At 40.8% G+C, this 22,973-nt stretch overlaps 2 protein-coding genes across 3 annotated transcripts; both read left to right on the top strand.

Moving 5' to 3' along the window:
• Positions 1-662: 662 nt before the first annotated feature.
• On the top strand, positions 663-10,087 carry LOC110975273 (sulfotransferase 1B1-like). 2 transcript variants are annotated; one of them, XM_087132936.1, is made up of 6 exons: positions 663-1,037; positions 3,944-4,176; positions 7,625-7,730; positions 8,217-8,311; positions 8,576-8,765; positions 9,171-10,087. In XM_087132936.1, exons 1-6 carry the CDS (start codon positions 815-817, stop codon positions 9,287-9,289), a joined length of 966 nt encoding a protein of 321 aa, XP_086989062.1. In that variant the 5' UTR covers positions 663-814; the 3' UTR covers positions 9,290-10,087. The 2 variants fall into 2 exon arrangements, with proteins under 2 accessions (XP_086989062.1, XP_086989063.1); XM_087132937.1 differs by lacking the exon at positions 3,944-4,176 and having other exon boundaries at positions 869-1,037.
• A 4,351-nt stretch (positions 10,088-14,438) lies between these two features.
• Positions 14,439-21,338, top strand: LOC110975372 (sulfotransferase 1B1-like). The gene is made up of 6 exons (XM_022227822.2): positions 14,439-14,890; positions 16,943-17,175; positions 17,846-17,951; positions 18,110-18,204; positions 19,588-19,777; positions 20,103-21,338. The coding sequence occupies exons 1-6, from the start codon at positions 14,668-14,670 to the stop codon at positions 20,213-20,215; spliced, it is 960 nt and encodes a 319-aa protein (XP_022083514.1). The 5' UTR covers positions 14,439-14,667; the 3' UTR covers positions 20,216-21,338.
• Positions 21,339-22,973: the final 1,635 nt, after the last annotated feature.

The following is a 22,973-nucleotide window of genomic DNA, read 5'->3' as shown; positions in this document are numbered from 1 at the left end:
TCCGTCCTCGAAGGTTAAGGTCTACATGGTCTTTAAGTACGCTTTAGTTAGCTGGGAAGGGCATACTGACTGTACATGATTATGGGTCACTAAGAAAAGCATCCTCTGTCATATCCTAGGCCTAACCTAGTCTGAGTATCACCCGTTCTACTCCGTGCTAACTCCGTACGAACGTCTGTGTTGTCGTGTCTGTGTTGACGGGACTGCAGACAGCCATGATGCATGTGACCATACCATGGTGTATTATTGAGGTCATCAAAATTTATTATGCATGCAATTTAGCGAGTGTTGATTGGTTCCCTTGGAAAGCCGAGAGAAAAATAAAGAACAAGTTAAAACGCTGCTGCAAGATTCCCAAGACGTTAGTGCGAGCTGGCGCACAGTCTAATTGTGAGTCGTTAGGGGGCGCACTATGCACGGTGTCCGCTATCTAGCACTAACGTCTTGAAACCAAGAATAGCTCCTACACAGTTTGTTCACCTTTCATTGGCATCAGTGGACTTCAAAATGTCACTGCTTACGTGGAACATTTATGTTGTGTGAGAATGTTTGTGCAATTGTGTACAATGTACTTAAACTCGGCTATAGCTCAAATTGGAAGCTAATATATTGCCCGACAAGCAACATACTAAAATTTACAAATTAAAGGAATTGTTATCTTGGGTTAAAGGGCTCAGTTTGGAAGGCTCAATGTATCAGAGTTAAGTTTGTACGAGTAAGCTGTACATCTGACAAGGTTGCACGGTTTTGACATAACAAAGAAACCGCCCGTGACATCACCCCACACATTTTGATCCTAACACTGGCAGTCATAATGAGCCTTACTGAGCAAATCAAAGCAATTATGCCGGACTTGATCAATGGGAAAACGCACCAACACTTAGAGGAGGAATGGGAAACTACTGACAAGCTGTGGGGCAGCCACATCTGGAACGGGGTCAAATTCCCGTTTTTCGTGCAGCGATCAAATCTGGAAGCTATAAAGAGTTTTGAAGTACGTGATGACGATGTGTTCATCTTCACCTATCCGAGATCAGGTAAAGGCTTAAGAATTTTCAGTTTTTGAAAACATGAACGCACTCTCCAGAAGTGTAGGCTACTGATTTTCACGATGAACCACATCTTTCAGACACCCTTTACGTTGTCCTTTAAAATTAAAAAAATGAGCTTTCTGAAGACCTTCAGCAATTCTGATTGCTTACTTTTGCTGAAGCAGAGGATTAACCCAACTTTTATTCTGACTGTGACGACCGCACACAACGGTGGAACTTAAAGCATTTTTTTTGTAAAAGGCATTGAGGCCCAGTCGTGCTTTCTCCGTCGTTTGTTTGATCTTACTAGCGGCATTAAAAAAACGCTATATTGCGTTTGTATCGTTCGTTTTTAATATTAGTTTCTAATTTAAGTGGAATTTTTTATTGTGCTCAGTAAAAAAAAATTAAAATCGTAATTTTTCCTGTGAGTACGAGATCCCCGTTGTTAGTATGGCCCCCATTCCATCATAAGTAGTATAAACTACATCGTTAGTGTTTTTGAGCCAACATGTGCATTTTTAAAAACCGGTACCGGTACCGTACCCATTCGATCGGCTGCTTTCAGCACTTGCAAAATCTGAAAAAAAAACCAGATCCGAAAAACCAGATTTCTTTCTCTTTGGCGTCTGCACTTTGTAGCAGATGTACGCATGTGTATTACTCAAAGAGACCAGAATTCGTGAAACAGACGTTGTTTGAGCTACTAGTAGTAGAGAGGCGGCTTATTTACCGTGCTCATTTGCTAACCTATGCAAGACTAGCACTGTTTTGGTCTTTGATATTTTTATCTAAAATATTCAATAATTTCAGTGCACCATGTTTGATTAGTGCCCAAGGGTTACGGTAGTGATTAGTGGGTACAAGCTCTTGTAGATGGTGTTCGTGTCCCATGTAATCCCCATTGGAAGAGTGGCTCAATATTGTCACCACTTTTTATGGGGGAGTCGCTCATGTCGGAACAAAAAGGCACAAATGCTTGTCCTCTGGTCCAATGGCTTCTGGCCTTTATTTCACCTCCAGAACCGGTGAACACACACGGAGTTTTATTTAAAAAATGCACAAGCAAAACTTAATCTCCTCTCACATTTGCACCGGGTCGAGTCACAGAAAATGTCTGCAAGAACTGATGAGGAAAAACCCAGAGGTCAAAGGAAAATCCCAAAAGTGCTACTGCGGCGGCGCCTCGGGGGCGAGCCCAACAAGCTGACTGGCAGAACCTGGCACGGCCCCGTGGAGCCACATCAGCGCCCCCACCGATCTGTCGGTGCCGTCGCTACAATTTTTTTCACGGTTCTCGGCCGAATGGCCGAACTGAATAGGTTATGTACATTGTGGAAGCACAAACTCACTGGCGATTTAGCACGACTGAGCCTCATGGTATTGCATCAAGAAAGGTTTCTATCTCAGTACTGATCTCATATTTTGTAAATAATTTTTTGAAAAAAAATGTTTTGGGGCTTTTTTGTATTAATTTTGAATTGCCCACTGCATTTCATTGTACTTCTTTGTCACAATAATGCAGGCCCCCGTTACTTTGTTTGGTATGGAGATTTTCTCTATAATTTGTACGTTCATGCACTTCATGCCCTGTCAACTTGATTTTTTGGGGGGAGGGGGGGGTCAGAACAGGTAATCGTCAGAAATCTGCCAGTGAAATGCATTCTGAAATGCCTGAGGATCGAAGTTAGTCTTGCCAAATGTTCTGCACATAGCATCGCAAAGCAGCATATCCTCCTCGTCTTTCAGTTCTTGTGAAACAAAATCCCTCTTCTCAATATTTCTATAAAAAATTCCAAAAGATCTCAGTTTTCTCTCTTTTTTCGTTGAAAGTGGTTCTGCAAACAGAATCATGACGTCATAAATTAGGCAATAATTTTGCATCATGGTCTTCAACGGCTCTAACTTCGATGACGATTGGGGATCGGAAAGTAACCCAAATTGTGCCTTGAAAACGTGCGCAAAACCAATGGCCAAAAATAAATATGTAAAAATCAATAATAAATCAGTTAATGATGTCATCTTGACGTCATGTTTCTAGGACCATCTATGCATAAGGGTTCTTCATTGGTATAAGTTTGATGAAGATGTAAAGTTGCAAAAGTACCAAAGTTGCAGACACAAAAAGCTTGTACAAAACCAATGGGCTTTTGAGCAGAAGAAGAAGAGCGAGAGAATACCGTGGTTGTGGACAACCTCGGAGCTGCTTCGGTTTCAAAGGGTTGGAAAAAAAATCATAGGATAAACTTGTTAGATAATGGCCAAAAGTGGAAATACAGCAATGGAAAGTTTATTTCCATGTCAGTTCGATGCATGTCACATGATTTATCATAACTTGCCAGCTGATGACATCATTATGAGAACTTGTACAGGAACCTTTTTCCAGCTTTTGGTATTACTGTGTGCCCCTAATACGAACTCAGTCAATCGATAACAATGCAAAAGCAGACTTCCTGTTGAAAAACATGTACATTTAAAATGTATGGTTTTATTTATGGAGTTATGAAATTGAATTGGCTTGCATAGTGTGGTGAGAATCGCCTCTATGTTCTCCCTGAGAGAATAAATCACAGGAAACATTACCCAGACCATAGTTACAAAACCTGTATAAAAAATTATTCATATTTAAAAGGCTGTCTTTTTAAAGTAATCGAATAGCTGCCAATTTAATTTTTCTATATTCTACTCATTGTGACATGTTTTAACATTTTTTTTCAACTTTTATACTTACCACAGTCTTTTCCCAAGTTCATTTATATAAAGGTAGTTTTACCAGCACTTTTTAGGACAAAAAATTACTGACATATTTTGGACATTCGTTCCAGCGTTTTGCAGCCACAAATGGGGGAAATCGGTAGCCCCACTCTATATGCTTATAAAATATGAAATACTCTTTCAACCATTTCTTAAAGGCACTCACTGGGTCAGCGAAATTATGAACTGTATTCTGCACGATGGAAAGGCAGATTTCGACCGCTCTTACATGGTCAACCCACTCGAAGCAACGATTGCGGAAGACCCAATAAAAATGCAAAGCACGGCACCCGGGTACAAGGTTTGCGCAACCATGAAATCACCAAGGTGCATTATAAGCCATTGCATGGAGAGGTTCCGACCCCCTCAAGTCTTGACGAAGAATGCCAAGGTAATATACATTAGAGAGGAACAAACTCAACATAAAATAACGGGAAAATGTCTTTGATAAAACGTTTACAAGTGGTAGCGGGACTACACATGTGGTAAGGATAGTTTTTCTTTATCAACACTGAGACTTATTTGAGGTTGAAAGGTATATACTCCATACAGTTGTCCATCCATAGTGTAGATTTTACTGAGGATTGTTTTTGTGCAAGTTCTTTCTGACATCAGTTTCTTATGGAATTCCATATCTGCCGTCGTGCGTCGTCCGTCGTGCGTCACCCGTCGTGCGTCGCCCGTGGTTTTTTTGTCACGATTGCGCAGTGGTATTTTTAACTTTGTCCCTTGATCGTTTCACATGTACATGTCTTTGATCGATCGATCCACCATGCCTGAATCTCATTTTAGCAATAGAACTAGAAGATGTACATGTAGTCGTTTTTGCTGTTGCGCCAAACTCCAATTGAAAGAAGAAATGATATCCTGACATCGGCTAAGTAACGTGTATATGAAAAAATACCATTTTGGTTACATAAATAAATCAACAAAATAGACTTTTGTTAGCTAAGGGTAGATTGTTTTTCTCGATAACTTAGTTACTCTAGACGTAACTTTACTCGTTAACAGCCAGATTTTAGGTCTATAGCCTATGTGATATTTCTGTCTGTCCCTGCACGATATCCCACAGAACGGAATGTAAATAATAGATTATTTACAATGTTTGATTCCCAATAGTTTTCATAAGAGACGAACTGATTCAACATTATTTTGAGGGCGGGTATACCTATGATGAAATGTGCTGTATACTCCAAATTAGACATGACTTTATTTGCAGGTTGGCTCACAGAAGTCTTTTAAACAGTAACGTTACTTGTTAGCCCCATGAATAATGCTGATGTGCTAGACAACCTGTTCTCATTGGTCTATCCACCATGGCATACACACCCACAAAAAACAATAAGTCATATTTTCTGAAACTTAAACCAAGTGGTAATTGCCCCTCAACAATACATTTAATAAACAGTTTGTTATCCACAGCACGTCTAGTATTTCTGGATTTCAAGGTGAAATTGAGAGAACAAGATAGAATATCGGTATCGGTTTCTTCCTGGACTTTGATGAAAACAAGTCGGCACATTTTTACAGTATGCAAATTAGAATAACACTGTGGATAAGTTGGCCGGAACATTTTTGCTGAGAAGGTTTTTCCCCCAAAAACACTTGGTTGAACTCTCAGAGAGGCGATATTTTCTTGTCAAGGGGCAAGGGTAGTCTAGCATTATTGGAATTAATTATGTGACTCGTATATGCTTTGCAGGTGGGATTTGTATTTGCCTTATTCGGAAAAGATCTTTAAAAGTGAATGGAATCATCACATTGTCATTTGTTAAAAAACGGCTTTTGCAGGTCCTATGCAACCCATTTGATGGGCGACGCACGACGGGCGACGCACGACGGGCGACGAAAAATGGCATGTTTGGAACTGGTAAATGGTAGAATTGGGACACAACAAAAAGCAAAATGCGACGGACAACAGGCGACGGACGACGGCAGATATGGAATTCCATGTTTCTGGCTACATTTACAATTGTGAACCGAACGCTTTGGCTAACAATCGAAAGGAACCAAAAGTCCAGGAAATGCACAGCACGACAAAAAACAAAAAAAAAGTACTTGGGGCTGAAGGGGGGCAGGGGGCCAGTGGAACATGAACTTTTCGACTGGGGGAATGGTCCACCACTCTTTGCTACTGTGGCGAAACAGGGTAGCTGCGCAGACTTGTGTTTAGTCTGGGTCATTAATAATTCTGGCACGTCTAATTAATGCATTAAACATGCACGAGGCAACCAATCAGAGGCACGCATTACCTTAGGTCTGGGCGCTGGCTGCGTGGGTTGCCGGGACTTCTCAAGATGGCAGCGTGCTAACCAGAACTCTGTGGAGTTGTGTTATGTTCTGAGTTTCGAGTGTAAATCTGACATACGACCGCTGGTGGTTGGGGATCTACCTCAAGTGTACCTGGTGCGATCGCTTAGTGTGGTGTTTGTTCTCAGTTGCCGGAGCTGCCGATTATATCAGATCTCTTTGAAGATTGGAGAATCGTTAGACAGTCTCATTTATTTAAGAAGTGGTAGATTATAGGGTTAGGGAACCCGTGTGAACCAGTTAATTGGGGAATTAGCGAAACTTACACTAGAAGGATTGTGTGCCGTTGTTCCATGCTTGTTGGCATAGCGACGGTTGGTTGCGGTCCTGGTCTGGGAGCTTGCTTTCCTCGTTGAGGTTTACTGGGTGCAGGTTTCCGTTAGAGTCTGGTGAGGACTATTGTAATTGCCTTCTTAATCAACTTACCTGTGTTATTTCGTAATAACTTGAAGTGGGTGAGGGTTATTTAAGTCACCTCAAACCTTGTTGCAGTTTGGGAACTGTGTTGCTTCGTAAGGCAGTATAGATTATTGTTGTACAAGTCCACACCGTTGTGTTGTGTTGTACAGTTACGAAGATTGTATTTGCTTGTGTGGTCCAGACTTATCAGTCATAAGCCATCGGTAGATTATTTATTTAGACTTGAAGGCTACCCTGATCACTGTGGGGGTTACCTGGTTATTGTGAGGGTTACCCTGATCGCTGTGAGGTTTACCCTGATCACCGTGAGGGTCATTCTGGTGTAGGTAAAGGATAAGGCTGATTAATCACGTTCGCGGTGCAGTTGACCACGTAGGACTACCTCCCCGTGAGGATAATTTTGTATATAGTTATTGCTGTTGTATATAAAGGATAATTGAGCACTGACATTGAATTAACCAATCATATAATTGCCTTAGAAATCACTGGTCACCGTGAGATTTAGTTCAGCCCTGTATCACTTATTGACATTTATTGTAATCTTTATTGGCATTGGGATCAATTACCTAATCACGGAGCGGTGGTAAACTTCCACCAAACGAACAGCCCCTATGGCATAGTCCACCGTTCGTTAACTTATATCCCCCCTTGCGTTTGGATAGCCGCTCATTCTTGCTTAAGGTTAAATAAATATATTTGTGGGGTTAGGCCAGGTCAATTCTATCTCCGATCAGGCCAGTTGCTGGTCCGCCACAAAAAGGGTCTCAGTTGTCCCGCCACACTATTATAAATGTAGTGTCTGATGCCCGATGGTCTCACAGCTGCCCACTCCACTTTGGAAAACTGTTTCACCACCGTCGACGCGAACGAATATCTTCAGAAACTGCATTGCAAATGAAAGGGTTAATCCTTTAAGAATTTGACCCCGTACAGGGGTACATGATTGATTCGAACAAGTGAGACAATATTTATTTGCCTACATCCCATGACACTGTAATGATCTTGCTAAATTGACCGACAGATTAAACTCCGACTTGAGCTAAGCTTATGAAAAACCGATTTGAACGTTTGAACACTTGCAGGATTGACATGCACCTCCCGTTTTACAGGTTGTGTATGTGGCTCGAAACCCAAAGGACGTGGTCGTTTCCACGTTCAAGATGATGCCAAAGTGGACATTCGACGAGGCGCTCTGGGCATTTTACCATGACAAAAGTAAAGTTTTGTAAAATTCACCTATTCTAACAGCCCCCACACCGTATAAATATGGTGCCACTTTCAAGAATGTGCGTATTGCGCTTTTCCTTTGGGGGATGAAGCTGGTATATTTTACTGCTTTGCAGAAGCTAGAGCATGTAGAACTTTCAATGAAGCTTTGAGATTGGTTTATAGTGGAACGAAGCGAACACAAAAGGGATTTTGTAACATCATGCAAATGAACTATTCGCGATGTGAATTTGCAAAAGTTGTATATGTTCCCACTGCAGCGACTTTCGCTGCAAATGTTATGTGACCTAGAATTTGCTTCATTTTGCATTAACATGAAGTATGAACTTACTTTACACTTCTGATCTGCTTCAAACTTGAATGCATGCCTGAGGATTGGAAATAATCACAGTTCCTGCTTCACAGACAGTACCTGCTTCGGTAAATCCTTCAATAGTGCCGGTAATCGTTCATTTATATTTTTCGCATTTCCAGTGATGTACGGATCTTGGTTTGATCACGTACTTGGCTACTGGACTGAGCAGGGCAGAGAGAATTTTCTGCTTCTGAAATACGAAGATCTCCATAAGGTTAGTTTGTGAAACTTTGCACTTACAAAGGGTATATCATCAATAAATTTGTTTTTATACAGCTTCCAATATGTATCTTTGTGTCCAAGAAATCCCCATTTTCAAGACAAGCTGGTTCATTTTTTTAAATTATTAAAATGCAATGAAGAAAAGCTCGTAACTTTTTTGTTTCATTAAACATGTTTTGAAACGGTATTTACGCACGCCGTGCATGAGCTACAGCTTTAGAGGTCTGAGAAACGTTTCACACGTATAATTTTTCAGGACCTAAGGGGGTCAGTTTGCAAGCTTGCTAAGCATGTTGGGAAGGATCTACCTGATGACATCATCAATGGTATTGTGGAGCACGTGACCTTTGACAGGATGCAGACAACCTACCAACAGCTTGAGGACAGGTATGGAGAAGACGGGAAACGGATGACCCGCTTCCGGGGAACGCCATACCTGAGGAAAGGTAAAATACGGACCCTATGTAGAAATGTCGTAAGGTTTTGTTGGTTGGAATTTGTTGCTAACATTCAGTGTAGTCTTTTCGGAAGTAAATCCAACAATTTTAGTCTCTCCGCATTCTTCATACGGCTGCATTAAGAGCAAGGCTCGAGTGGGCGACTGACCTTTTCCTATTTAAACGTTTCATTTGGACGATTTTCATGATGCGCATAGATTCGAGAAAGGCGCTGAGATCGAAATGTTTCAATAACGTATTGAAATGTGATTTCGTAATGTGCTGTACGGTGCATGTTGGTGGAGACAACATTTGTAAAATTTTTACCCATGCTCTCAGCCCAAAAGCGGGAAGGTTCACGAACAAGGAGCACAAGGATTCGATTTTTTACCAATCGTTTTTGTTATCATTTAGGAGAAGTTGGTGACTGGAAAAACGTCTTTACGGTGGCACAGAACACACTGTTCGACAAGATCTACACCAAGAGAACGGAGGGAACCGGTTTGGAGTTTGACTTTGAGCTTTCAGCCTAATATATCCTGAAAGTTGTATACATATTTGAACGGTCTGCAATTCAGTTTTCAGTTTGAGAATCTAGCATCCGGAATTTGACATTTTCTAGTGAAAAATTAGTTTGGATAGTCACAAAAATGGAGTGAAAATTTTCATTCTTTTGAAGTTAGAAAGATTTTTCTTTCAATAATTTTTCGTTTTGAGGAGGGCCAGAGTTTACAAGTTGTTACATACTGCTGAAGATATGCATCTTTAGACTTTACAACTAGTTTTACAGATTAAAAAACCGGAAAACTAATACATAAACATGTTGAAGATGTGCCCCGTAGGCTAGAGGTTTTGTTTAATTAATTTACAAATCTATTAGATAGGCCTACCATTTTATTCACAGTGATCTTCCATAGACTGTAGCTGGGTCCATCTTCTCATAAAAGATTTCCAACATAATATCCCATTTGACATCTTCACTTTTCCTTATTTTACATTCAAAGGCCCCTGATATTCAGTCATTTTTGATTCGATGGTTCTCATCTCACATTGTCCTCGGAAGAAGCGGGTTTGAAAAATAAATCTTGGTTTTTAAAGGTGTCGTATGCATTAAAGGCTAATGAACGATAAAACGCTCTTATCGATTTAATGAGCAGAGCGATGACGTTTTCGTTATGCAAACCGCCGATTAGCTTAGCCAATCCACAGTCAGACCAAATGCACCACTAATGCTTCCCGTTCCTTTGAACATAAAACCCATGCACTTAACTATGTTTTCCCTGGATGACATCACAGCAACAGCACCATCAGTCGTCCATCACAGCATGGGCGAAATGGGCGAAGTGTTTACAAGTTCACTTTTTCCTGGGAATAACATTTGTTAGTCTTTCATTGAATCATTTCGTCCAAAATGAAAAACTACAGAAAACTGTGATTAATACTTAATTTACATCAGTCGACAGCAAATATTGTGATTTTTCCAACGATTAAAGTAAGGAAGGACGAGACTACTACCTGCAATGTAAAGAGTTGTGTTCTCAATTTATATGGAACTACTGGGTAACACCGTTAACAACAGACAGATATTTCTCCGTGTCAAGGCCGGGTCGTAGGCCTGCATACGAGCAATTAAAATGATTAAATTGAGGCATTTCCAACTCGTATTGGCTTTCCCAAGTAGAATAGCTTCATTTGTTAATAATGTAGTTTTTTATTTTAAAAAAGTACAGAAACTGTCATCCGCCTTTTTAATCTTAACAACAGACCTATGGCCAAAAATATGATCTCAGTTTGGGGATAGTGGGAGTGGTTGATCCCACTCAAGGTCAACATGACACCCACGATGTTGTCGCTGTGAGCCATAGAGTCTGCACTTGCGAGATATCTCCCCTACTGTCAAACAAGTGCAAAAAAACAAACGGCAACAAGACCAAGTTCAGCTGTCTTTTAGGACTAAGGTGAAGGAGCTCATAAGCCCCTGCGAAGTGGCAAAAATGATGGAATTTGACTTAAGTGAACAAATAACCAAGGACAAATCTTTGTCACATGATGAAATGGAGTTCTTGAAGAAGATGGAAAAGGATGCTCACCTGGAGCCAGATGGGCACCTTATCATACCACTGCCATTCAGGAAGCCAGAGCCACCTGAGCTTAAAAACAACGAGGAACTGGCACAGCATCGCCTAAAGCAGCTAAAGAGTCGCTTCATCAGGAATCCTAAGTATCAGTCAGACTACTGCACATTCATGAACAACCTGATTAAGAACGGGCATGCAGAGAAAGTTCCCAAGGATGAGCCAGAAACGAGCAAGGGTGGCCGGGTTTGGTACATACTCCATCATGGCATTTATAATGCCAATAAACCTGATAAAATATGCACCGTGTTCTACTGCAGTGCAAAATTCTACGGTGACTCCTTAAATAACCACCACTTACAAGGTCCAGACCTGACAAACACCCTTGTGGGAGTTCTTTGCAGATTCAGGCGACAGCAAGTGGCCATTATTGTCGATGTGGAGGCAAATGTTCTTTCAGTTTAGAGTAGCAAAAGAACACCGTGACTCTCTCAGATTTTTCTGGTGGGAGAATGGTGACTACAGGATGGAAACCACCTCATACCGTATGCACGTAAATTTTGTTAGGGGCTGTGTCATCACCAGGCTGTGCGAACTTTGGGTTGAAGAAGATTGCGAATGACTATGAAACAGAGGTTGGTTCGGCAGCAGCAGACTTTGTGGGAAGCAACTTCTATGTTGCCGATGGGCTACCATCTGTACCCACTGTTGACCAAGCTGATTTCCAACTCGAAGAACTCTGCGCTCGTGGAGGCTTGTACCTCCACAAGTTTGTCTCAAACTCAAGAGCAGCACGTGTTGTACACAATTAATGTCAAAGACCGAGCTAAGGGAATTACAAATCTTGATTTGAGTCATGACACTTTGCCAATTGAGAGACCTCTAAGTGAGGAGTGGTGCATCGAGTCGGATGTTTTTAGTTCGCCATCGTCATGAAGGATCGAACACTTACTAGACGTTGAGTGTTGTCAACAATATGGTCAGTTTATGCCTTGTTGGGTTTCGTGACTCCCTTGGTGCTAAATGATTAACGGACCCTGCAATGCCACTGTAACGAGGATGCTGGATGGGACGACCCCCTCCCCGATTCTGTAAGAGAGAGACGGGAACAATGGAGACCCGAGCTGTATCTGCTGGAGCGCAGAAGTCAACTGAAATCCATCATTTTTCGGATGCCAGGACTGTCCGGCTATGGACAATGCTCATATTTGCACCTCATTGATGTTCAAGGCAGAGTACACTGTTCTCTGATAATGGGTAAAGCTCGAGTCTGCCCCCTGAAGCAAATGACTACTCCTCGTCTGGAACTCAATGTTGCGGTAGAGTCCACGAAGGTCAGTTGCATAATGAAAAGGGAACCTATATACGAAACCCCGACAGAGGTATCTGGACGGACAGCAAGGTTGTTCTCAGTTACATCGCCAACGGCGCTCGCAGGTTTCATGTTTTTGTAGGCAACTAGGTGCAACAGATCAGAACTTACCGAGCCATCACAGTGGATATATGTCGCCTCCGACGACAATCCCGCAGACATCAGAGAGGACGAAGTGAAGTAAATAGATATGGCGTGCTTTTCGCCTGCTTGGCCAGTCATGCGATTCCCATCGAAACCTCGTCCTCACTCAGTACTGACTCCTTCATCTGTGCCTTAGGCCTACAGCGTTTCCTATCTATCAGTGGCCCCATCCGCCTACTAAGGTCTGACTAAGGTGCAAACTTGGTCGGAGCTCGAAACAAACTTGAGGAGGCCATAGCAGAGTTGAACCTCGACCTCATGAAACTGTTTCAGTTGAAAGAAGGTTGTGATCTGTTTGAATTCAAGATGAATGTCCCATCAGCTAGCCACGCGGGCGAAGTCTGGGAGCGTCATTAAGCAGAGTACTCGCATCCCTGATGGACCAAGCAGGCTCCCAGCTCAACGAATAGTCACTCAGAACGCTGATGTGCAAGGCGGGGGCCATAGTAAACAGTAGACCCCTCACGGCACAAACCTTGAACGACCTTATGTCTTGGAACCACTGACACCTTACCATCTGGCAACCGCAAATCCCAAGTGATTCTGCCTCCTCCATATGCCTTTCAACAGGCCGACCTGTACTTACAAAAGCAGTGGCGGAGAGTCCAGCACTTGGCAAATGAGTTGTGGACACGTTGGAAAAGGGAATTTCTCCAGAACCTACAATTACGACAGAAGTGGGTCCGTCCATCCTTTGACTTGCACATCAGTGGCATTGTCACATATTAGAGACGACAATTTGCCACGGAATCAGTGGCGCCTCAGTTGTATCGAAGAAACCTTTACGGGTAAAGACAAGCTGGTGCGTAGAGTTAAGCCTCAGTGCTGTCTGAGACCCTCATCTAGATGCTGCTGGCAAGAGAGTCCCCGCCACGAAGCACATAGAGCAGCCAGTCCAGACGTTGGAACTGCTCGTTCCTATATTAGCAAACGAGGAGACCAAGGGAGTCAAGGAGTCTTTAGTGTGAGGAAACTGCTTCACCTCTGATCGTGTCCTGATTCATCTCAAATAGACAGGACACCATCTGGTGAGTTTGTCTTTGTTATATTGTTACGGTTAGATCAGTTGCTCTGCAGTGTGGTTCTTATAGCATTAAACGTCTTTTGAGGTGAAGCATAGAAACAAAGTTACTGGTTAATAAGGTTATCACAATGTATAAAAATGGTTCATTCTGATGATCTGAAATTAGCTCTGCTAATTTGGGGAGCCACGTTAATGGAACTTGCCATTCAGTTGTTATAGCGCCCCCTTTGTAATACATACTTGAGGAAACAAACACCTACCAACAGAGGCATGGTCTACGTTTTTCGTGGAGGTCACCATCATAATGTGTTGTTCTCATTGGCGACATAAAATTCGACCAAATAGCCAGAAATTATCAATTTTGTCAACTACAAGTCTAGCGCACGTAAGGATGTAATGCACCTAACTATTCTTATTGTCATCAGGGTCTGGAAAACCTTGGGAAAACCTTTCGTAAATTGCATGCTCAGACGGAGATACATGACTCTGTGATCATAAGTTGCTGTCAGTGTTACCGTTAGTCTACATGTACTTAATGCTTCATGTAACTTTGTTCTTTGTTACTATATACAGTTTTCACGGAGCTTTTGGGAACATTTGAGGAGTTCTGGAGCCATGGGAATTCGCAAACCTAGCTTAGAGACGTGTCAGATGTACATTTTTTGGACTTTCTGCGATTACCAAGAACGAAAACAATGGCCTTAATGCTTCAGTTGAGACCCTTGTGTTTGTTCTTCTTTCATCTGGGTATTGTTGTGCTTGATTTATTGGACTGGTTAGACCTCAATCGACTACACACGCACACTTGCAAACCTCTCAAACGGTGGTACAACGAAAATTGAGGCTTGAAATGACATGACCAAAGTTGACCCTTGCGAGTGCCGACCGTTACACTTGGCTATGGTTCTTTAAGTTGAAAGCTTACAATACTTTGGTCTCTGTTTATGCTTTGCATTAAAAAAACCTCTGCAGCACGTTTATTTGCCACTCTTGGTTTCAGAACATAGCATAAAATTTGAAGAATTTGGAACGAATCTTTATAGTTCAATATGTCAATGCGCTCTGTTGCCAAAGCATGTTCCGCAAAATTGGCTGTGTAAGTTCAAAGTTCACATTGTTTGGACTCTGTCCTTTACACTTTGCCAACACATTACCTTCACAGTTTCGCACAAACACAACAAAAAAGGAACCGTTATCTTGGGTGCAAAGGGTTTGGATAAGAAGGCATGGTTAAGTTTATAGTGTGGTGAAGATCAGACATAATGTGGTTGTAGAGTTTGACGACTGGCTGCCAAGATGAGCCTTACCGAGCAAATCGAGGCGATTTCGTCGACGTTGTTCGACGGGAAGTCACACCAACAACTGCTGGAGGAATGGGAGAATATCGAGAAACGGACGGGCTGTCACGTCTGGAATGGGGTTACATTTGGATTTTTCGTGCCGCAATCCAATCTGGAGGCTTTGAAAAGTTTTGAAGTACGTGATGATGATGTGTTTATCTTCACCTATCCAAGATCAGGTAAAGAATGATGGGACGCACTCAAACTCATTTTACCAATTTCAATTTCTCTGTAGGCAGTGCTTTGAGATAAACGCTTGTTTTTTTAACGCTCTTGAGGATAGAAAGTGTGAGACAAACTACTAATTGTCGATGGGTTCTAGATTCAGTCGAGTCTACATGACGCAGTTCATTTGAATTTACAATATTTCATAAATGCTGAGTATCTTCTAAAGTTTAAAGTAGTAACGTATTTAAAGGTAATAGTCGTAGTTTCTTTTAACAATTTGGAATTTGACAAATGCACATGGCTTGTCAGAAATGACATTGTATTTGAACTTTATGTGAACCTTAGAGGACTCTCTCTATATAAATGTATTATTTAACTAAAAGTATACAATATTTCTCACTGTAAAACAAAAGTATATGAGGCCATGAGATAATTTGAGACCAATCCAATGAAAAAAGACAAACTCTTGACAAATACTGCACTCTCCTAGTTCTAATCATGCATAAGGCCCAAGAACAAAGACTCTGCGATGGTCTAGTTGGGAATATGTCAAAAATCCTTGGTCTAAATTGGGCAAGTGAGCCTGCTTAAAGACCAATTCCAACAATGCTGATTTTTCCCATATTGAATTCTATTCAGAAGAGCTAAGTCTAATGAAAGTGGTACATACACTGTAAACACTCGGGTGTATAATTTAACACCCGCGGTGTTATCAGAAGACTACGCCGACACTTTTCACTGTGTTAAAATTTTGGTGTTATTTGCTGTTACTTGTAACACCTTCTAGTGCACTGTAACAATTAAAGGTGTGCAAAGTAACATCATCAGTGTTAAAGTAACACCCTATGGTGTGGCATCTGATAACACCCAAAAGTGTTGATTTTAACACCCGAGTTCTTACAGTGTATCAATATCTCCCTTCCAATACACATTTTTCTGTTAATTAAACACAGTTTTTGGACTCATTTTCCTGCAAGACGAGTCCGGTAAAATGGACTTGTCGTCGCAACTGTTTAGCATCCAACAAATATTGATTTCTGTGATGTATTACCGTGGAGAGGAAATACCACAGTGCGTGTGCTGCATGCATAGCACGCGTAGATGTGGCCGATTTCCAGCACAAACGTGAAGAATGCGCTCATTCATTGCAAATTCGAAGAATGGAATGATGTTCACTCTACCTCCGTGGCTCAGTGTACATCTACCGGTACTGTACCCATTCAATTTGCTGCTCTCAGCACTTGGAGAAATCTGAAGAACCAGATCTCTTTCTCTTTGGAATCTGCACTTTGTCTCAAACAACCCCAAACACAACTGGATACCATTTTTTTCGGTAATACTTCAAGCTCCGACTACGTTCAATGGTAAGCTGTGTACATGCCCGTACAGTATACATATACATTGAACGTCGGTACGAGTTTTTACAAAATGCACAGGTTGGCTCCAAGAACACTAACGATTAACAACGTAACGAATTGTACGTCCGAATTTCTAGAATTGCCCCTATCCAATTGCAGCTGCTGGTTTATACTGGCTAACGTTTGGATCATCTCTAAAGAATTCAAACCAAAATTAATTGACCCTTGGTTCTTTGTTCCTTCTGTGAGAACAGGTAAATTTATGCATATTATAAAAATCTTGACCTCATTCTAAAGGAATTGCTTGGTTCACAGTGGGAGTTCCCTTGTATGCTCTTATCACTTTGTGTAGCTACCCGGATAGGGATAAATCATCTGTAGCCGATATAAAGCTTCATATCAAAAATAACATTTCTAATAATGGGGAAAGGTTACCAAGTTGAACTTCCTTTAGGGTTGTGCGCAATCGTTTTCCACTTTCATTAGTCATAAATCAATTTTCCTTTTATCCCACTCCGACAGAGCCTGGTACAATACTTTAGACCATGATCTTTAAATATCTTATTTGTGATGTGGGAGTTCCTTCAAGCGTTCTGCAGTGAAAAAGAAAAGAAATAAATGAAGTTAAGAAATGAAAATAACAATCGTCTATCACCCATACCCAGCTTTGAAATTTGTTTTCTTCATTTTCAACTATTTGAAAAGGTACCCATTGGGTTAGCGAAATAGTACATTACATTCTGAACGATGGAAAGGGAGATTTTGACCGCTCTTTCATGGCCAACGTGCTGGAGACCACGCTTGCAGAAGACCCAATTAGAATGCAGAGTACCACACCTGGACACATGGTTTGCGCAGCCATGAAATCACCAAGGTGCATTATAAGCCACTGCATGGAGAGGTTCCGACCCCCTCAAGTCTTGACGAAGAATGCCAAGGTAATGTACTTTTTGGGAGGGGAAACCCCGCACCACAATCACAGTGTATTATCAAACAGTAAGACATCCGCCTGCGTATGCGTGGTGGGTCCCGTGGGGGCAATGGGGTGATTTTAGTTGCCCTCATGTCCTCTAGTCTTGTCTCCCCCCCCATTTGCCCCAAACCGTTGATGCGGATGATTCATTCCGTGTCCCGGGGGTACTGGTTTTGCTTCGTAAAACACTCTACACACGCCGTATCCTAATAATCCTTGTGTTCATTGCCCACATGATTTAAAGATTTAGTGTTATTTGTCCCCATTAAATGCGATCATCTTTAGAAATGGTTATAAAGGTAACCTGTGTTTTAGCTGCAATACCACTCTCAGCCTTATTTACAGTTCCGCTATATTTCGGCACAAATGTTCGAAATGATTCACAAACACGAACAACATTCCTGATTAACACTGATCGAGCGCCTCATATTTTACTGAGCTAAGGGTACAGACCATGCCTTGCATGCAAGAAACAATTTAGGGTTTTGTGTATTTGCCAGCATGCCTTGACACATGTGGCAACTGCGCTAACTTACTGTAATCACAGACTAAGTGAACTGACGCCAGCTCAGTTCAGGCAAAATTGACACAATGGAACTTGCACGGTTGACGTGACTTCTTTTTGTCTTTTTAAGGTGGTGTATGTGGCCCGAAACCCAAAGGATGTGCTCGTTTCTTGGTCCAAGATCGTATCATTTTGGAGATTTGACAATGTGTTTTGGGCATTTTGCAATGGGAGAAGTGAGTTATGATAGTAAATTAATCATTTTAAACAGCCCATCCACCAAATTAAAGTCCAAATCTAATTTTTCCTTTAAACCTCTTTTTTTTCTTTTTTGTTAATCACAACCAATTCCATATTTCACTAGTGCCGCTATTCCTTCTATTATTCTTCTCAGTGATGTTCGGATCTTGGTTTGATCACGTGCTTGGCTACTGGACACAACGGGGCAATAAGAATGTTCTCTTTCTGAAGTACGAAGATATCCATAAGGTTAGTTTGTGAGAGAGTTGTAAGTTGTTTTCACTTACAGCCACATTCATGAAGATTTTGAGGAGAAACTGGTTTTCGAGACAGTTACAAGAGAAGTGTCATCTTCGAAACTGCAAAATTGTGTGTGTCTCTCTGTGAAAACAAAAATCAGTTGACTTTTTTGCGGCCTTCCCAATCAAATCCTTTTGTACATGAACGTTTGCAAGGGGTTGTAGATTTGACTGAAAACACGAAATGCAGTTATCGAGATTTTCGCCTTTGACAACGAACATAAATGTAATTCTGCCATTAAATGCACCGACCGCGTATTTAACTGGTCATAGGCCCCCTCCGTCTATGATAGACGGGCATTTGTAATCATACACCCCAGCCTCTAAGACCCTTGTAATGGCATTTAAATTGGTTTGAGGGTGTGCCTAGGTGTCTCCCAATGCCTACAAATAAAAAGAAACGAGAAAAAGGGTCAGACTACGGTCACAGTACCTTTTATCCAGTCGGGGGGGGGGCGCCAAGTCAACCTAAAGTGTGACACCCCCCCAACATGAAACTACCCAGACAGCTGTCTAGACAGCTCAGAGACACATCAGAGAGACCGACAATGATTGATAAAGAACAGACCCTGGCTGGCCAAGGCAGCCTTTGTGTAAATAATCCCATAAGGCCGCGTGGCAGAGAGATTAGTACGCATTCCCATGGGACTTGGCAAGAGGCTGGCTCTGGTGAAACTTACACCAGCCAAGGGGAGGTCCCCACCTCAAAGGCGACTAAACTAGGTTTCAGCATGGGCAGACGTAGGATGTAATATAAGGTCTTTGCATTTGGCCGTAATTTTTTTTTAATTAAGAAATTACCAAAATGACCGTCCATAGCTGACGGAGCTCTGCGCAAGGTTTTAACTAACTGTTCACTGTTTAACTAACTGGTCTTATATGTCAAATATGGTTTTGGCTAGAGCCATCAAAAGCAAAGCGTTCAAAGTGGAAATCCGTTGTTCTGTCACTATTCTTCCGGACATGTTTCCAAGCAGTAACAAAAATTTGTCCATCTTTTTTAGAAAAAAAGGTAAACGTTTTTAATTTTCCGTTTTGTTTCATACCTGTAAAATGTAAAATTATCCGAATTCAGTGAGGGTCCTGCTACTGAAATATGCAACCATATTGGCCCTTTATAACAAGATGAACAAACAAGTGCATAAAGCTGAGCTCTAGAGGAAATGTATCCGTTGTTGTATGTATGTGTTTGTTGGGTGATTTCTTTGTTTAAAAAGTGCACAAACAATAAAACTGGGCTCAACGTGATGTTTTTGGTTTGATTAAACACTAAAAACGTTAAGATGGCAAATAAGCATACACGTGAAGCAAACTCCAGCTTTAATTTTTTCAGGATCTTAGAGGGTCCATTTGCAAACTCGCTCAGTTTGTTGGGAAGGATCTGTCTGATGACGTCATCGATGGTATCCTGGAGCACGTGACGTTTGATGGAATGCAGACGACCTATCGACGGATTGAGGATGAATATGGTGAGGAAGGCAAACGGATGACCCGTTACCAGGGAACGGCATACCTGAGGAAAGGTAACAATCCGGACTCTGGGAAGAAATTTTGGAACTTGCAACTTGGAGTAATATTGTCTGTAAAAATACCCTTTTTGCATTCAATCTGAGCTTTTCAGAAACGAATTCGCCATTTTTACGTTTCTCCTCATCCTTCATATGTCTCCATTAAGACAAAGATTCATAAAAGTGATGGACTCTCTTTTCTTTGCATGTTTCACAAATCATTTTAAAGACGAAACGCCAGGCTGCATTGAGGGATCGAAATATTGTATAAAGTTAAATACATGTATTGAAATTAACAAACGCAGGCTTGATTTTTCTTCTTCGTTTTATCATCATTTAGGGCGAGTTGGGGACTGGAAAAACTATTTTACAGTGGCACAGAATGCCATCTTCGACGAGATTTACGCACAGAGAATGAAGGGCACCGGCTTGGAGTTTGACTTTGAGCTTTAAGATCTTAAATTTAAAGTTTAAACTCCGAGTGCTGAACAGGCTGAAATCCAACCATGCCAATAATGGCTTGTAAGATTTTCTTAGACCTCATAAAGGTAAAAAAAAAGAAAGAATTTTTGTGTGACTGCAGGAAAGTTCAAATACAGTGAAGAGACTATTCTATTTGGATCTTAACAGAAACTCAGCAGAGTTGACAATTTCGGAGTGATTTGTGATGGGAAAATTATTAGCTTCTCAAATTATGTAAATCACTTGGGTATTACACTGGATCAAGGTTTAAATTGTGGGAATGTTGCCAATTCTGTCATCAAAAAGAATGGTGCAAGATTAAGTTTTTATATAGATGATCAAATTGTTTAAATGAGCGATCTCGTAAATTATTATGTTCTGCTCAGACTCATAGCATGTTATTTTGATTATTGTTGCTCATCCTGGTTTTCTGCCCCGTCTACTAAACTAAAAAAAAGGGTTGCAAATAACTCAAAATAAGATCGTACGTTTTATTCTAAGCCTAGGTCCTAGATCTCATATTGGACAAGCAGAATTGAATAGGTTGGGTTTTTTTAAATGTAAATGATCGTGTAATACAGTTGAAATTGAATCAGATTAATTTTCATAATATGGCACCAGATTATCTTTGTGAGAATTTCAAAAGAGTTTCAAATACGCAGTTATTCTACAAGGAGTAGTACAACCAATGTTGTTGTTACCTGTGTAAAAGGGGCCTGAATGCAACACTTTCTTCTATACTGGAGTACACTTTTGGAATTCGCTTTCCAATGAAGTAAAAAGTTGTAATACTCTCCAAATTTTTCAAAAAAGCAGCCAAAATGTATCATACAATTTTAAATTTGTGGATTATTTTTCAAAATCTTACACATTTTCAAAAAAAATCTATGTTAGCCACCAGTGTATTTTTAATATTTTTAGTATTGTATAAATGTTTAACTTTTTTGTGAGGACCACAATGGAAATAAGCTGTTTATTACAGCTTTCTTGGGCTATCCTTGGCTTCTGTCTTTTACTATTCTTAGTATTTTTGTGTTTTTGTACTGTGACTATTATTATAAATTGTCTTTTTGCCAGAATAAATAAAGAAAGAAAGAAAGAACGAAAATAACAAGTTCTTAATGTCTGATTATATTGTCTTGCATTATAGTAAATGGTATATGTTTGAATACACTCAGATCTTAGAATCTGAATAATTCTGGGTCACTCTGGATTATTCAGGAGGTATTTGTATGTTAGTCTCGATAAAGTTGCTAGAGTTGGGTTTTATTCTGCTATTTAAAGCTTTCATTCAACTCGGAGTGTTGCCGTCAACGGCTTGTCATTTATGTCTATTTCATAACTGTGACCACTCTGTAGTAGTAACAATTAAGTTACCTTTCTTGTCTGCAAAACTTGCCTCTTTGGAACAGGAGGGTCTAAGGATGTTATCTTGTGGGAAGACATTTCTTATGAAACAGCATTGACGACAACATTATTGTGTTTCAAATCTCAATGTCATGGAGAGCCATTTCGGTCAGATCACCGAATAAATTCAATTCATGTGAAAATATTTTTCGAGTGGTCGTTCAGAAAAGAAGTGTAGCTAAGAAGGAAAGGAGTTGTCAAGCCTATATGGCGCACATTTTAAACACTAAGGCTTTGCATAATAAGTAAAACAATTGATTTTATAAATGAAACATGTTTGCGAGAACTGTATTCACCATAACTGTTATGTATTATGAAGCATATAGCTTTTGTTTTTCATTCATGTTCAACGAATCTCTAACGATTACGTCAAGCAACTGTAATGCGTATTTATTATGTATGGTGTCTGCTATTAGATTGAAACATTGGCAACTTTCTGATTAGTGACGCTGTCAAACTAGTGACACTACTCATAAACAGGCATGTACTCTTATATAAAGTATAGATTCGTTTGTGGCGTGGGACATGTTATTAAATGTTCAATGCTTTCAATGGGAAAAACAATTTTGTACCCTTTGGAGGTCTAACTCAGTTTGTTATAGTTAAGAGTGAACCTAGGGGAATAAACCATACGAGCTGAACACTTATTCAACAGCTGAAGATGCAGCCGCAGCAGACAAAAGCTTCTTTACAGCCATCCGGTTGTCTTCCTTGATGCACTCACGTGACAGCCACCACTGCGAGAGCCGGCTGCTTGGGTCACCTCCATTTTGTACACCTCAAAGCACGCAACAGGCGTGATTGGAATTTGGTGACCATTAGCATTATGGGTGGCTGGTAAATTCCAGTCCAACATCATTCTCATCATCAGTAAGAGACTTGCCTCTTAGGGTAGATGAATGAGGTTCGCCACTAGGTAAGCTAATGAGATGACCTATTTGTATCTGGTTTTGAACTTCTTGCTTACCCATAGGCAGGATTTCTCACTCTAATTCTTTCCAGATCTCAATGATATCTTGCGAACATTATTATTATTTCCCCATAGATTTTGCCAATACAAATGCGTATCTCTGCCAATCCTTTTAGGTTTACACTGGATTGCACAGTGCTGTTTATTTTGTCCATTTCAGCACAGATGGGTCCAAAGAGTCAAACATGACATTCATCAAACCTGTTGAGGAACTACGAAACGATCTCCTTCTTGACAATACATGCAGTGGTGAAATTGGAGGATTTAACCGCATGCGCAACCTGCTCCATCAGCATTTCAACATATTTTGCAAGTAGATTTAAGGACTTGTCCTTTAAGTCACCAGGTCAATGCTTCTTCTCTTTCAATGGC

Source organism: Acanthaster planci, linkage group LG02 (genome assembly GCF_054643075.1).
Source record: "Acanthaster planci isolate LZ-2023a linkage group LG02, COTS_SCS, whole genome shotgun sequence".
In the NCBI taxonomy this organism is placed as follows: domain Eukaryota; kingdom Metazoa; phylum Echinodermata; class Asteroidea; order Valvatida; family Acanthasteridae; genus Acanthaster; species Acanthaster planci.
This window is presented reverse-complemented; position numbering and strand designations above follow the sequence as displayed.